The following is a 16,638-nucleotide window of genomic DNA, read 5'->3' on the forward strand; positions in this document are numbered from 1 at the left end:
TCATATTTAAATTTGCTCTTTCAGAATGATCTTTGCATAGCAATAAAACCTATGAGATATCGTAAAGTCAAAGTACAAAAACCATCTTGTAATGCGTATTAATAGGTAATCTAACCAATTGAATTGGATAAGAAATTCTTAAATCAAAGTAATCGTATACTTTTATCGCTGTCATACATATATATATAAACATGTCTTTGAATATGATCTAATCAACATAATTGTATTTTATAATTATGAATTTGTATTTTGAGTAATCTAATAATTTTTAAGAAATATTTTTGTCTCAATATTAATAATAATAATAATATATGATATTTTAAATCAGCCAATTAATTTTTCGCGCTTGGGCTCTATTGGCCGATTTAAAATATCATATATTATTATTACTAATAATTTTTCTCTAAATATGTATTTTTTTACATCTTCGATAAAAGACAAAGCAAGTTTGTGTTTGTATAAGGAATAGAAGAGAAGAAAGTGGTAAAAAGATGCGAGCATGAAGCGAAATAATGAAGCGAATTTAATTGCAAATTTCTATATTATTCTCATCTATTGAAACTGACATAATGCTGTTAGATAAAAACTTGTTTAATTTAATACAATTAATACAATTAATATTAATAGATTATGTCACTGAAGCCTTCGAAATGTGCGCAAGTAGTTGCATGTTGCATAATGTCACGAAATGTCAATGACACTATATAAATTCAATTGGGAATGAATACATATAGGGATAAATGAGATACTTTATTAAGGTAATAAGGTTTTATAAAAAAATACAATATATATAAAAAATATATCTTTCTAATTTTTTGTGATCGCGGTCTGATTCAAGGTTCAACTGCACGCAATCAAGCACTGCTCCGCAATGATGCAACACTCTCGACACTCGTAAAGGGATATATACAGATTCATTCTGCGAAAAGCGCATATTCACCCTGCACCCGTACTTCTAGAAATTATCGATTTTTCAAGCTTGGACTTCCTTGGTGGAGGATGACGCCACGGGCGATTACTCATTGGACGGTTTCGACATTGAATTTCCGCCATTGGTCGGCAAGCCGGTATAAACGGTGCTTTCTTGTAATTCCTTCCAGTTGTGTTGTTACTCGCCCACTGTACACTTGGTAAGTGACCTGTAGTTTTTTTCACCTTTATTTATTTATTAATTTATATTAAAATCGCACAATTTAAATCAATCTATATCATATATTTTTATATTTACCTATTTCTCTATTTGTTTTATTTTTCTCATCGAAATCAAAATTTTCCTCTCTCATTTCTTGTTTTTCTAAAAATATTACTATTTATTAAATATATTAAATATGTTAATGACTGAGACTAGTCCTCTCAATACTTTGAAATACCTATCTTAATTAGTTTATCAAACGGTCTCTAGATAGTGCTTTCAAGGCCGATTATGATAGGTCATATAGTGTAAAGGTAGAAATTATGATTATCAATGTCATATAACAATATATATATTGTAGGATATATATATTTTGTTTTATATTAACAATAAAATTTGATCACTCGGCAAAAAATAAATGTGACATTTGGATTGTAAATGGCATTTCGCGATATTTATCATGTGTCAAATTCATGAGACGCAACAGCTGATTATAAACTGATTTGCGATGTATACAGTTTTGTTGTATTATTTATTTTTTATGCGATTCAATTTACGATTTTATAGCAAGTACGCGTTGAATTTCAGTTGTGTATAACGAAAAAAAAATATTACGATGAATAGAAAAGGGACAATGATTAATGTTATATAAATGTAACGCATTATAGTTTCTGCATCATTTAGAAAAAAACTTAATTTGTGACTTTTTTTTAGTATAAATATAGTATTGTTCCTTTAATATTTGATGTTTTGCTCGTCATTAAAAAATCATATAAGAATTTAAGTTTTCGAGAAAATTGATTCTCGAAGACACCATCGATCAGTTTCAATCTCAATTTAACTTTCTCTTTTTAAGAATGCATGTCTTTCTAGAGTGTAATAACGGCTATGACAGATATAATGATAGATTATTTAACTAATTATAGTTAGCCATCATTATAAAAACGCGCGAAAATCAACTTGCATGCAAACTGTAGTGCAGTTGCAATAGAATTTTCCTACGCGAATCGGCATCGTTTACAATTCGCATACATACATACATATATATATATATATATATATATACACACATACATACATACACATTCGCAAATCGGCAATTTTGCAAGCAATTTAGCGAAATGCAAGTCGTGCTGCGGCGTCGATTCGTCGGCGAAGCAAAACACATTACACGGTGCACCATATATATATGTATGTATGCACATCATCCGGCACTGAAAGTTTGCCCCATCGATTCTTTAAACACCGAGAAATATATTCCCGACAAATACCGGGAAGAAATAACTTTTGCGTGCAGTCCGACTGCAATTTTTAGTTTTCATCGCATGACTCGTATGCCAATTTGCATGATTATTCATCATCGACTCTGCAATAGTTCGGTTTTCTGCGACAATTCTTGAGATTCTTCGAAAGATAATATGAAAACTTCAATTTGACCTGCTACGAACGAATCACCTGTGATAGATCGGTATCCATATTAAATCTATATTGATAAATCCTATAATTTTATTATTACTAATTGGAGAAAATGTAAGAGAAGTAAAACTATACGATTAAAATTTTTTGCGATTAATGGAAAGATATTATATAATCGGTGATATTGCTACATGTTGGAAAATAGTTGAGTAATATTTTGATATCGTTTTCAGGCGCAAAAATTTAAAAATTTTAAAATTAAAATTTTGCGATTAATAGAAACATTATTTATCGGTAATTTTGCTATATTGAAGAAAAGTTTAATAATATTTTGATATTATTTTGAGCTGCGTATTAAAATTTTTTGCGATTAATGGAAAAATATTATTTATCGATGATTTTGTTATATTGGAGAATAGTTTAATAATATTTTGATTTCAGGCGCGTTTTCTGTGGTTTTTCTGTCACAATAACGGGAATAATCTATACATACCTTTCGTTTTATATCGATGTATTCTGACGCGCAAGGATACTACGAAAGTTCCGCGTTTCAAAGTCTATTTTAATTTCTTTAAAAGGAAAATAACAAGCGAACGATTTTTTATTTTATAATTATCTTATATTTTATAATTAGAGAAGAATAATTTTTATTTAATTTGTTTTTCTATCACATTTCAGGGAAATAAGAAAGGAAAGATATATTATAGATATATATATGATCTTTAAACGTAAAACAGATTTAATATAAATTTTATTATTTGTTTCAAAATATATTAAATTTAATAATAACTTAATAATAACTTAAGATATAAATATAATAATTTTTAAAAATTTTATTGTAATATAGAAGCGCGTAAAATTCACGCATTGCGTGACGTTGCGGAGGCGTGGCAGTGACACAAATTTCGTCACATGACGCGAAAATATTTCGAACGTGGACTTTGTACTTTGTACTTTGCTCTTGAACATGATGACATTAATTCCTCGTGTTTGGGTTAGTAAATTGCAGGATGGTTATTTTGGACCGTATACAAGAACTTTCACAGGTGATTCGAATTCGTAGATATGTAGTCTATATACTTTAGTCACATTGCAGTCAATTAGATAATTAGTTTATTCTTTACATCAAACTCGAACAAGGAAATAGGACACCAATGATATTGATCGGTTTCGAAATTTACCTTCTAAAACACACTGCGGAGATTCGTAATAAAGTCCGACGACAATTTCCTTAATTGATCAAATGCAGCAAACCGTATATATATATATATATATACATGTATAAAACGATTCCGCAGCATAATTGGTTGTTTAAGTCCAATAACAGCTGCGCGGCTCGATAGATACAAAACAAAACGATTGAGCAAAGTCTATACGGATCGCGTTTCGAAACGTTCTTTGAACTCTGGACGCATCACCCTATTCCATTTATTCAGTCTCCTCATCTATATTTATTCGAATTTATCAATAATTTTCTCCGCGGCTCTCAACTATGAAATATGTAATTATTATCACACTACGACACTCTCTGCATAAACGATGATTCAAGTATATTGCGGCTTCTTACGTAATATACCTACTTATTATTCAAGCACACTTGGAAGTCGAGATGATATAAACAATATGTATACATTCGAGAAAAATATTACTAGATATTCGAACGGCGACTCGTTAGGATCATTACAAATCAAGCTCTCTCTCTCTCTCGTTGGCGGACGACCAAGTTGGTCTATACGTTCTCTGATCCTCGCTGTTCTATTTTGGTGTGCCGATGGTGTGCCGGAACTTTTTCGTGCACAGAAACAGAGATACCTCCGACGCGGCATCACATACGCTTCTATAATTCTGTGAGACATCATAGTATCATATAGTATCGAGCCGTAATCGTGAGTAACGTAACTGTGATAACAAATGGAACCGCATCAATCACTCGTGTTTACGTGCATTCCGATGCGCAATATTGGTTAAATAATTCTTATATTCAGGTAGATAATTGAAGATTATCACGTGTACTTCGCTCGCGATCGAAACCTACATCTGTAAGTGTAAATTTTGGATGCTAACTGTTGAATCGAGATCTTCGATAACGAGCAATCGAGTCTGCTATCTTCGACTGCGATATGTTTTTGCGCTTATCGATCATTTTATTTTCATGGTTCGTTCAAGATCCATTTGTATTAGGATAAAAATAGCGGCGACAGCATTCGATTGTATCGATCCAATTGACTTTTATATCGGAGCACTATACCGGCGTTCTCTCGCATCGTTTCTGTTCACAGGAGAATAGTATGTATAAAGAAGTTCACCATCAGGAAATCAAACACGAGTGCTCGCGATCGGGAGGACTCCACGCTTATCCCGATCACTTTAGGGAGCCGTATCTTTAAATCATAAAACCACCGTTCGATTTATGAACATCTGAAGGTTCCTGTCGTCCTCTGGTAGGACTTTGTATATAGTGTATATAGAATTGTTTACGACGAGAACGAAGGGAATCCCCTGCTGGAAGAAGACAAGAGCGATTTTGAGGGATCGTATACCTGTCACACGGGGAAAAGTCAGCTGTAAAGTTATCCTATAAAAATCTTGCACTGTCCTACACGCGCATCTTTAACTACACGCATCAGCGGTAATAAAAGAGAGAAGAAAATAATCGAACGCATCATGAAGCAAGGAACGTCGGAAGATTTTTCACTTGGCTGGAAGCTGCTTTCTGCCGGCACCGCAGCCTGCATCGCCGATTTAGCTACCTTTCCGCTGGACACCGCCAAAGTCAGAATGCAGGTAAACAGCAGAGTAATTCTCGCTAGTGTCATTTCTCGTCAAATTTTTCTCTCTCGCGGATTTCTACATAATCAACCCTGATTTTTCAAGATTGCAGGAGAAGGGCAAGCCATGTTGTTGTCGGCGGAAGGTTCGGTCCTTGCAGTAAGAGCGCAGCCGGGATTGATCCAGACCATCGCTAACATCGTCAGATTCGAAGGCGCAAGGTACGTTGTTCATTATCCTAATATTAGTTTAAGAGACACGAGTAAGTAAATCATCATTTGTTTAATCTATAAACGTTTGTATAAAATATCGCGATACACATGTGTGTATGGATTTATCTAAATGTAAGGTTTCTTGCCAGAGCGATTACTCTATTACTCCATTTAAATTGAAACTAAGAGCTCATTTTAGTAATTGCTTCATGTTCAAGTATCAATCTCTCTGAAATGATGATATATGTAGTACTTCATAACACATAAATTCTACTCTATTATTAACCACTCTCCTTGTCCGACGTGTGCCAGATCGAGCTGATCGATTCTTTCGCTATTTAACATGATTGAATTGCGCATAGATTATAAAAATATAAAAAAGTATGCATCAAAATTAATTAAAAAATGAATATTAAATGTGTCTATAATCAAATTTTAATATATAAATGTTACAAACTACGCACTCGAGATTAAAAAGCAATTTATTTCTGTCATTATTTTTCTTTTTTTTTTGTTTGTGATTTTACAACGATAACATTATATATTTACGACACAAGTTTGCCATGTCACGAATGCTTTTATTCAAGCCTTTCTGACGTAATCGTATTATTCAACAGTTCGTATTTCTTTTATATGCCAGTACCTATAAAAAGGATCGATGTAAAGTGATTGCGATAATCATGCTTCCATCAGTTAACAGAATTTCGCTCGATATCTGGCACGATCCTTTCCACTATTTCTGGGAAATTTATTATTAGAATTAATTTTTTTTAATGATTTTCAAGTTTTCTTTATAATATATTGGATGCCATAGACAAGTGCTTCCAATGATCATTTACATAAAGAAATTTACGTGAGTTAATTGGAAGAATGTAATCAGTTTCTAAAGATTTGTCACTTATTCGAAGAAAGTTAAAAAATATAAAGCGACATAACGTAATAAGCCTTGTCGATGACTTCTATTAAGATTTTCTATTTTTTTCATTATTTTTATTACTTTTGTTTCTCTTTTACACGCAGGTTGTCTCTTTTTTGTATTTCATGATTATATAATTACGAAAATTGACGAATCTTTTTTTACACTGTCTTTCTTTTATCTTTAATTTTGGGAAAATAATTCGAATTGTGATATACTGGATGCAATATATTGACGTATACGTGATACTTCATATAAACTGTTTTATATGCCACATGAAATATTGCGAAATTTTCCTGTTTTCTCTGTTTCAATAACTGACGAGATATAGCCAAGAGAGTCAACTTGCTTATTTCTTTCACTTCATATCTCTCTTAAGTTCTTACGCAGCTTCTCTCCTTTTTGTCTTAATTTCTCTTTTTGATTTTGTGCCATCTACTTTATTTAGCAGTGATTTACTTTCCTGATCAACGGTACCTTCCGATTGAATCTTGAATTTCGCGATACAACAATTCGTGACCAACTGACACAATAATGCTCGCTCTCTCCCATTTATTTCTCGGCTCTTGAGCCGCTTCTCTTTTCTCTCGCGCGTCTTCGATCTATAACTTTGCCAACGAATAAAATTCACTTTCTATAAAGCATTTAATATTTTTAAAAAATTAAAAAATTATAATTTTTATAAAAAAAAGAAAGAACGGAGCAAAATCACGCGAATGATGAAAAAAGAGGGAAAAAAGGGAAAGAAAAATAGAAAAATACGCGATATTTGTATATAAAAGAAACAATGTAAAAAAGGACATAATGAAACAGAGAGCAAGTGAGAGAGAGAAAGAAATGTATAAAAAAAAGATGCCCTGAGGATGTGCGCATTTGAGGGTGAATTGTGAGGGCGGTGAGCTTGAGCGAGGGTGGTTACAGGAGGCTGTACGGAGGTCTGTCCGCGGGACTCCAGAGACAGATGTGTTTCGCCAGCATACGGTTGGGCCTCTACGACAGCGTGAAGGCACTCTACGCTGGATTTTTCGACGGTACATCCAGTAAACTCCTAACTTTTTCATAATATACCATCTGCGATATACGCGAAAGTAGCCGCGCGTAGAATTTCACCTGCGTAATTACACACGTGTATTGTATGTACAGGCACACATTAGAGCACACGTTTTGTCATATTATATAGTAATATGATATACTCGTACATATACACGTATAATGCATACATCTCTAACAGTTTTGTTGGACATTTATTACAAAAAAAATACAATTATAATATATTTTTTATTAATTGTAATTATATTTGCTTAAATAATTTGTTTGTATCTTCGAAGACGAAAAATAATATAGAATACGAACATAATTTTTGTTTAATTTGCAGATATATATAACTGCAGATTTTCATACACATTTGTGAGAAAATCTTTAAATTTTTAATCTTTTAATTGATAAAAAAGCAATGAATTTTATACATATATTTACTTTATATTAAATGTTATTAATGAGCAGAATGTTAAGAATGAAGTATTAGCAATTCCGAATAGACTATTAAATTATAAATAGATTTATTTATTCAAGTATCGTCCAATACTGACATATAAACAAACACACATGTTTACTAACGACGGATTATCATATCAGTCGCTTACTTTATCACGGTGAAAGTTTTCGCAACTTCCATGCACGGATTGGATCGCCTCGGATGGGATGTTCGAAACGTGTGTTGTTCTTCATTTTTATCATTTTCAAGGTTAAGAAAGAAAACAAGGGAGACAGAATGAAAGATAAGTTAGCAGTAAGAACGAACTGAAGGAGATTATAAATGAGAGCACAACGAGAAGGAAATATTTTATCTTTTAAGTTTAAACGATCCGAATGTTTTTGCAGCTCGCTGCATTGGATAGTCGTGTGGAGACTTTTACATATTTATATTTATTTTATTCCACTTCGGAAACAAATTCCAATTCGTCAAAAACGACATACGAACGAAATGCTATTCCATCGTGTCTTTGCATAAACTTGTATATTTATTTAGATCTAATGTTTTAAAAAATAATCTCTCCATCTTTTTGACAGAATCGTTGAAACTTCCCAATTTTTATTCAATTTAATATTTTTAGCGACTCCCTTAATTATTTCTTCGCTTTTTGGTACTTTTGAATATTCGTGCATTTTGCAGTTAAAGATGTGTGTTAAAATAAACTTTATATGCTCTATGTTTAGAGTTTGTGTGCTTACATATCGTACATATTTGTACATATTTTTTTCTATTTCGAGTGACATAATCGATTTGAATTCCGTGTAATTGTCGATGATTCATCTTGAATGTCAATTATTTTATATATATATATTGATAATAATCTCATTATAATTTATCTACATTTTGTATATAAATTGAGTATGCGTAAACGAAACAATACTTTCAACAAGTGAAAGAAAATGGATTTGTAATATCAAGCTTAAAATTAAATCTTGGTATTGCAATTTTTCGTATATTACGAAATTTATTTAGCATGGTTAGTGTCTCAGTTTTATCAACGAATATTTTATTTTGCTCGCAATGCAACAGCTTGTATTTTTAACGATCGAGTATATTTTATTTTTTTAATCAACAGCACTGACTTTGAGAAACTTATTAATCTTTACTTGAGAAGAGTATTAACATTTCGTTAAAAAAAAAAATAAAGACATTGATTATAATTGGATTATAATTGGATATTGGAGAACATTTAATGAATCAATATGAATCGACCGACGCGCAACCCGCGTCCGTTCTATCCTCTGCATCGTTATTAATTTTTAATTCACCCATCGAATCCTGACAGTTCCATAGCTCTTCATCATTCATTTTTGTATTCCAGTGGATAATAACAGCACATCGTTGAATATTGGCGTACGGATCGCCGCAGGACTCACAACGGGTGCTTTGGCGGTGTTTATTGCTCAGCCGACTGATGTCGTCAAGATCCGTTTGCAAGCTGGAAATAATGGGCGAACGACGGTGAGGTATAGCTCCACAATGCAAGCTTACAAGAATATCGCTTGCCAGGAAGGCGCGAAAGGTCTTTGGAAAGGTAAGAAAAAATCCTCGCAAGTCTCTGTCTCAATTGTAGATTTTTATATATATTTTTTATCTCTGTAGAATTCCTTTGAAGTAATTTCTAAGAATATTTTTTTTATATCGCTAAAATAATTCGAACGCGGCAGGAACTATGCCGAACGTCTCGCGGAACGCTATCGTGAACGTGGCGGAGATAGTCTGTTACGATGTCATCAAGGATCTCATCCTGGCCAGCGGCTATCTCCGCGATGGGGTACCCTGTCACCTGACGGCGGCGACGGCCGCAGGACTCTGCACCACCCTGGCCGCGAGTCCTGTGGACGTGGTGAAGACGCGTTACATGAACAGCGCCGCCGGCGAGTACAAGGGCGCGATAGACTGCGCTATCAGGACCTTCGTCCAGGAGGGTCCGTTAGCATTTTACAAGGGTTTCATACCGAGTTTCGCGCGTCTAGTATCCTGGAATATCGTGCTCTGGGTGACGTACGAGCAGATCAAATTGCAGATGAAGCAGTACCACGTATCGAATAAATAAGATCCTTTTGTTCGCCGATTATTATTTCTTGTGAGCTGGGATAAGATCATAGCATAAAGATCCCATTGTAATACTTGCGCTGTTTTTATCGAAATTAATATTTTCTGTAGAGAATTAGCATTTGCTTACGTGCAGATCAACTTATTGTTAGATGAATCGGAAATTCTTATTCCGCCAGCACGTGTTAATCATAAGATACGATACCAGCTGATGATGACGAAAAATATCTTCGTATTATTACTTCTTTTTTCTTTTGTTTTACATGTAAGTATTTGCGTATTTTTATTGAATTATTCAACTTTGAATTAGGCGACCAAATTGAATTTTAAGACGAAATTGTAGTATGACAGCAATAAGGCTATAATTTTATATTCAGTTTATTGATGTGCCTTTGATTTAAATGCGCACAGGTGTATATATTATTTAGTAGAGAACAGTGAAGATTTGTTAGTAATTTGTATTTAGCAAAGTTCGACTGTGCGTCAATTTAGTACACTTATAATAAGACAATTAGGTCATTTCGGTGAGGTAGATAGACGATAATTAATGAAATAGACAATAATGTTATCGACGTTCATTCCGATATGTCTTTGCTTAAATATAGTTAGAATCTCACAGAAAATTTGCAATTACAACGAATTATAACGATTTTTTTCAATATTGTTTTAATTAATTGATTCGCAGACGTAACGCACAATTTTTCATATACAACAATCTGAATTCAGTCAATTAATATTGTACAGGGCACAATTTTTATTGTAATTTAATTGACGAAACTTTGCTATTAAAACAATAATTTAATCTCCGCGAACAGCGGAGCGTTAAAATTCCTCTAGTATCAAATTTTACGTACAGATATACTCATTTTTATAATAAAATACATCCATATTACTAATTTTTATAAGCAATACCAAAGTGTCATTTTAATATATTCGCGCAACATATACAATTGTATATTGTATCGCCGACTTCTGCTAATGATAATGATCCTGCTCGATCTTAAAATGACGTATACAAATATACAAATATTATATGACTGATTATACTTAATTGACAAAGTGTATTGTTATACCATAAATTAGATTTTTTAATTTGCTTGAAAAATAATTTTAAAAAAATGCCTTAAATAAATAAGAAAGCGATCCTGATCATGAATTTTGCAATATACAGATATAAAATCAAATTATAATATATATTTTTCTTATCATCGAAATTTAAATTTTGGCGAAAATTAGTCTCTTGATAATAATATGTCGTAATATATTTTGTATTATTTCAAAATTGCTTAATGTATTTAAGCGAAATGAATTAAATTTTGACTATTAATATATAAATTAGCTTATCAATTTAAATTCTTAAAAACCAATTTATTGATTTTTTTAATTCTTTTACTGTGTGATTTTATTATTCAGATTATTCTCCTATTATTATAAAATTTTCAATTAATACTACAAACATTGATAAGGCCTTATCAAGAACTTAAGATAATCCATGTTTGACTACGAATAATCAGTTCAGGTGCGAAGTAAATCTACAGATAATCACAGTTCAGTAACATTTATATTTCCTATTTTTATATAATATGTTAAATATACAAAGTAAAGAGCGAGGTACAATATGAGAGGGCCATCAGGGAATGTGTGATACAACTCCCTTATCTTATCTTTAATATCGTTTGGTATTTGTTTTTTTTTTTTTTTTTTTTTTTATAAAGATATAATCCAAATTTCCTAAATATATAAAACTTTCTTTATATATGTTGTTGTTTATTTAAATGATGATTTTTTAATGGTAGCTTTTTTTAGTTGAATTGCGTGGCCATATATAACTGACTTAAGTAGCGCGCTTTCAAGTATTAAATCTATGGCGAATAATTTTATTTATACGGTAAAATTTAATTTGCAAAGTATATTCAATTTTCGAAATACGTACAAATATATTTTACGACGTAGATAGTATTTTTATAAGAGATAGCGATTAAAAACTTTGTTATCAGTTTGAAATAAATGTTTGAAATAAATATAAAAATATTTTTCTCCTTGTAAAGTATGATGCACTTTACGCTATACTATCAAAACGAAAATTTATATAATCTTTATATCAATTTTTAAATTGTATAATGCGAACAATTGAATAATCAATCTCATATAATTATTTTAATAGAATTGGCTAAAGTGCGGAATCTCCTAAGTCTCAAAATCGGACTCATTGGATTCGCTGTCGGAACATACCTCATCCTGTCCTATACATCCTGTCTTCTCGAGATGTCCTTCCGTGGAAATTCTAAAAGGAGACACATAATTAATTATATACCGAATAAAACGGTAATTAACAAGAGATAGACTGAACGGGCAAATTGCTGATTTAAAAACCAGTAAGTAAATACATATGTTTAATGATTATTTAATCATATGTCAAAAATGACAGTTTTTGTGGTTTAAGTTGTTATTGTCAATATAGTTAGTTCCACATTGATAGTAACGCAAACACGTATTGATAACATATGGAACAATTTAGCAAAAGCGTTAAGTTGGCACGGGATGATTATTCATACATAAATCTTGCCTTAGAATCGCAATTGTTTAATTATCTCATTTGCTAAGAGAGTGCCGTAGTATGATGTATAGCGTGTTTATCCTGAATACATTTTGGAATCTTCCGCGATTTTCGTAAGACGCATTTTCTCGGGCAACAGGCCTGCTCCGTCGAACTATGTCGAATAACACAATAAAATAACAATACACAAAACAACAATAATAAAGTAATTTAAAGAAATAGCTCGCAAATGAAATATGGCTCTTGGAGACGCTTTTTCTTTTTTAAACATAAGACCCTCGAATCTATTATATATATACATATACACATATATATTGTATGTTTTTTAACAGATACTTTAATCGTGAACCACGAATTTATTTTATAATTACATTTTTTTTTGCAAAAATAAATGAAAGCCGGGATATTTTCACATACTTTTCGATGGCCCATTCCTCATCAGTGTTTTTCATCATGGATAGAGCTTGACAGAAATCTCTTCCAATGGCTTTAAGATGCCCAGTATCGAAATGCAATCCGGCCAATGTGCCTTGATCGCATCCACAAAAGCTGCTCTCCATCGTATAACTTCTGTTCAAATGAAACATTCATTATTAAAGCTGACAGTTTTTTTTTATAATATAGAATATTCGTATTTTTTTGTTATATTTATAGAATTGCATTTAATTAAAAATGCATGAATATAAAATACTGCAAATGCAAACTAACAAAATGTTTCATCGAGCCACTAATTTGATCGTAAACTAGTGGGCACGATTTAAATTCCGAGAAAGAATTTTTTTTTATAATTAGAACCGTTTTTTAATTACTGTATCAATAAGCTCGATCTTGCTACGGATTTACATTGTGAATCAGATCGCTGCTCAGAATATAGTCGTTTTACCTCGAGACACCCAACTGCCGCCATACGGCGACCCTGGCGGTGGATTCCTTATTCCTCTCGACCTTGAAGGAGCAGAGCGGCAAAGCGAAAGCTGGCGAAGTCCTCTGCATGAGATGCGGTAACATCTGATACAGAACGAATGCGCGAAAAAGATGATTACAAGGTCGCCTTTGACAGCTCTGAGAAGAACCCTGAGAGAATTCTTGAGAGAACGAAAACGTCTCTTTCGCGGTATCGCTAATTAATTAATGATGTTATCAGGACTGTCGGCGCGCAATTGCTCGCCGTATATAAATCGAGAGGACAGTCGTTGAAAGTGAATAAACGTTTGCCGGATCGGTGATAGATAAATGTAAGATAAATGATCCGCGCGCGCGAACGGAGAATCTAAAAATATCGCCTGATTCTCTCTTCCGTTGATTCCCTTACCAAATACTGCACCGGCTGGTCCGGTTTCGCCCTGTCAGCGGCGCTCCAGGAACCCGACCTTGAACAACCGAACAGAAACACGTTCTTCCTTCGCGAGTGGCCGTGGTAATCGACGAAAACGTGGGGCGGCCTTTGAAGCACCCTGGCGCAGTACTCCATCAGGCCCTTGGTGTGATAGATCACCGGGTGGTACAGCTGATTGGGATTGCTCCAGCGTCGATTCAAGTCCTCGTTCGTCAGACCGTAACGATTGCTGTCGATAAGGAGAGTCGTACGTTTTGCAAGAAACATATAGAATCGAAGAATCTTATACATAAAGAGACGAAATGTCGTACATAAAGCGCCGGTTCTAGCCGGATACCTCGCAAATGGTGCGACCACGGATGTTTAAAATGTTGAAATTATCGGAAATGTGATCCTCGCTCTGTATTACACGCAGTACGCGACCGTAAACGTATCACGTTGTTAACTATCTCACGCGAGACCGGAAATTCCAAACTAGCTTTTTTTCTGATGTAATATATCTGATCATATAACGAGCTCCTTCCAGCTCGTTTCTGCGGTTTCATCCCATTCCAATGTTCCCCATCAATATTCCTCGTAGAAGAATGCACGTGTTTCGAACGTGATGAAATAATTTTATCTTCGCGAGAGCGTTTGCGAAGCGAATAAGGGATATTTCGAAATGTTTATATGCGTCTCTTCGAAAGAAGCCATTTGCAAGCATTATATTTATTAACCAATTACCTAAGATATTTTCTCAAGTTTACGATATTCGGTCATTTTTTTGTAGAAATATACATATCAAACTTGTTCATCTATGCACATGTATGCAATAGGCAAATTATGCAATAATGCACTTAACGATTCGTCTTAATATATCGTTTGCGTGCCCAGAAGGAAGAAACCCGCGAGAGATCATTTTCATTTAAGGATTCAACCGCGGTTAGAAGGACGTTTCCGGCGACCGGAAGCCGGAGTCGGAGGAAGTGACGCCTTCGCGTCGCGCATAGCTAATAGTGGGGCATGGCAGGTGACAACCGATGAAGACGGTCGCTTGAATTATAGCTATTGTCTTGACATCGCACATATCGTGCCGCACTAATATCTCGAGCCACACGGAATATTAAGCAAATTCTTTTTTCTCCCGACATAAAGGTGATCAAAGAAAAATCCAAGGTTTGAAATCAATAATAATCGAATATCGAATACTTGAAAAATTCCTCGGACGACAAAAGAATTCCGAGAAATGATTCAAAAGTTTTTCGAACATGTATCGATCTGTCATTTAATAGAACAATTATATATATAATTAGCAATATAATAATTAATATAATATATATGTAATATTTATATATAGCGCGTTTATTTATATGTAACGCGATTTAAATGAGCACGCATGGCGAGAGTGACAGCTAACGCTGACTTTGTACGTACACCTGATGACAGTCGAGAGAGAAAGAGAGGACGTTCACCAGCGCACAGTGTTCGCAGAAGCCGGCGAAAGGGGACAGTCATTCGAGATAATACATCTCATCACGCGCATGCAACGCCAAAAAAACGATCGGTTGTCTCAGAACCCGCAGCGAAACGAAATCGCGAGGGAACGTGCAACAACGCGCTTCGTCAGGTAACGCTATTAAGAACATTCAACATCTGACGGCGAGCATTACATCCGCGAAACAAGTCTCTGTCTGCTTTTTTTTCCCGAGGGTCTGGAGCAAGGTTTACACGCGGAACTCTCTCCCAAAATTTAATTTTAATAGAAGATAAAATCGGAATTATGAGCTATTATTTAAACATTTTTGTTATGTAGGATAGTGAAAAAAAAAGATATATATATACATTTAAATTTTTATGTAATTGATTATATAAGATAAGAATATGCGATAGCTTTGCAGAGAGAGAGAGAGAGAGAAAGCTCGTTTTAATTCCAAAGTATTTCCGAATAATAGGTGTTCCCTTCCATTGTTATTCATGATATCCCCCGCAATGAGGGTCCAATGTAGAAAGAACTCACGACGGTGAGTCATATGTTTGGAAACGATAATTGAATGTCTCTACAATGAGAGTGTCGCTGTTTTATTAACCATTCGATGTAATGGGCAGCATCAGTCTCTTCTCGTGCTGTTCACCAATGTCAATGACTTCCCGAGAAGGAAGCCTTGACTGCAAACTTCTCTCTCACCTCTAGCGAGATCCTGTACAAATTGCATACAAGACTCGCCTCGGATTTGCGCTTTGTGTCATAGGTTCAAGGGATACCATTCATATATCCACATGGTATCGCAAAACAAATAAGTAGTCACACGCGTCAAATCTTCTCATACGTGATATAATTGAGATTGTCGCGTTTATCTAATTTGAAATCGATCGAATCTTCGATCGATCGCTTTACAAGCTTTTTAATCGATCACAAGCGCACGCTTTCGTATTCGTATCAATGTTGAGAGTTTTATCACTGAGACATGCGATAATCGTGGACAAATCTTGATTAATCTATCCTCTTTGTCGAACTCAAGTCCCCTCGTTATTCCCACAAAACGCGGCATAAATCTCTAGTCGTAGAAAAACAGCGATAGAACGGCTCCTCGAAAAAGTGGCCGTAAAATATCGGCTCTTAGCGAGAATTCTCGGAATAACCGACAAAGAAATCGAGGAAGAGACGAGTGAGCGGGAATGCTCGAACAAGTCCGTCCTTACGATCGTAAAGCGAAATTCTCCGGGCGTCATGG

The 16,638-nt window shown here is 34.0% G+C and overlaps 2 protein-coding genes and 1 long non-coding RNA gene across 11 annotated transcripts in view; 1 reads left to right on the plus strand and 2 right to left on the minus strand.

The window, feature by feature from the left end:
• Positions 1-731: 731 nt before the first annotated feature.
• Positions 732-4,508, minus strand: LOC146724298 (uncharacterized). 2 transcript variants are annotated; one of them, XR_014924143.1, is made up of 3 exons: positions 3,730-4,508; positions 1,229-1,294; positions 732-1,155 (listed from the first exon to the last, which is right to left on the minus strand). It is a non-coding gene; the product is annotated as an uncharacterized LOC146724298 (long non-coding RNA). The 2 variants fall into 2 exon arrangements; XR_014924142.1 differs by lacking the exon at positions 3,730-4,508 and having other exon boundaries at positions 1,229-1,811.
• Positions 844-11,126, plus strand: LOC114929132 (dicarboxylate carrier UCP2). Of its 3 annotated transcripts, none has more exons than XM_029300546.2 (6): positions 844-1,130; positions 4,828-5,332; positions 5,423-5,538; positions 7,367-7,476; positions 9,301-9,513; positions 9,647-11,126. In XM_029300546.2, the coding sequence occupies exons 2-6, from the start codon at positions 5,213-5,215 to the stop codon at positions 10,033-10,035; spliced, it is 948 nt and encodes a 315-aa protein (XP_029156379.1). In that variant the 5' UTR covers positions 844-1,130; positions 4,828-5,212; the 3' UTR covers positions 10,036-11,126. The 3 variants fall into 3 exon arrangements, with proteins under 3 accessions (XP_029156379.1, XP_029156380.1, XP_029156381.1); XM_029300547.2 differs by lacking the exon at positions 844-1,130 and adding an exon at positions 3,944-4,395; XM_029300548.2 differs by lacking the exon at positions 844-1,130 and adding an exon at positions 4,405-4,587.
• The window catches only part of LOC114929074 (cytosolic carboxypeptidase 1), a 31,376-nt gene continuing 24,791 nt past the window's right edge, over positions 10,054-16,638 (minus strand). For 5 of the 6 annotated variants that reach the window (XM_085480236.1, XM_029300446.2, XM_029300443.2 and 2 more), the window contains 5 exons: positions 13,904-14,156; positions 13,475-13,599; positions 13,009-13,161; positions 12,601-12,745; positions 12,255-12,318 (listed from right to left, as the gene is read on the minus strand). In XM_085480236.1, coding sequence (XP_085336362.1) covers positions 12,634-12,745; positions 13,009-13,161; positions 13,475-13,599; positions 13,904-14,156 — 643 coding nt within the window. In that variant the 3' untranslated portion in view covers positions 12,255-12,318; positions 12,601-12,633. Of the gene's footprint in view, positions 12,319-12,600; positions 12,746-13,008; positions 13,162-13,474; positions 13,600-13,903; positions 14,157-16,638 lie in introns of all 6 variants that reach the window. The other variant, XM_029300442.2, reaches the window with a different exon arrangement.

Source organism: Nylanderia fulva, unplaced genomic scaffold, assembly GCF_048542155.1.
Source record: "Nylanderia fulva isolate GAGA-0341 unplaced genomic scaffold, ASM4854215v1 Scaffold14, whole genome shotgun sequence".
In the NCBI taxonomy this organism is placed as follows: Eukaryota; Metazoa; Arthropoda; class Insecta; order Hymenoptera; family Formicidae; genus Nylanderia; species Nylanderia fulva.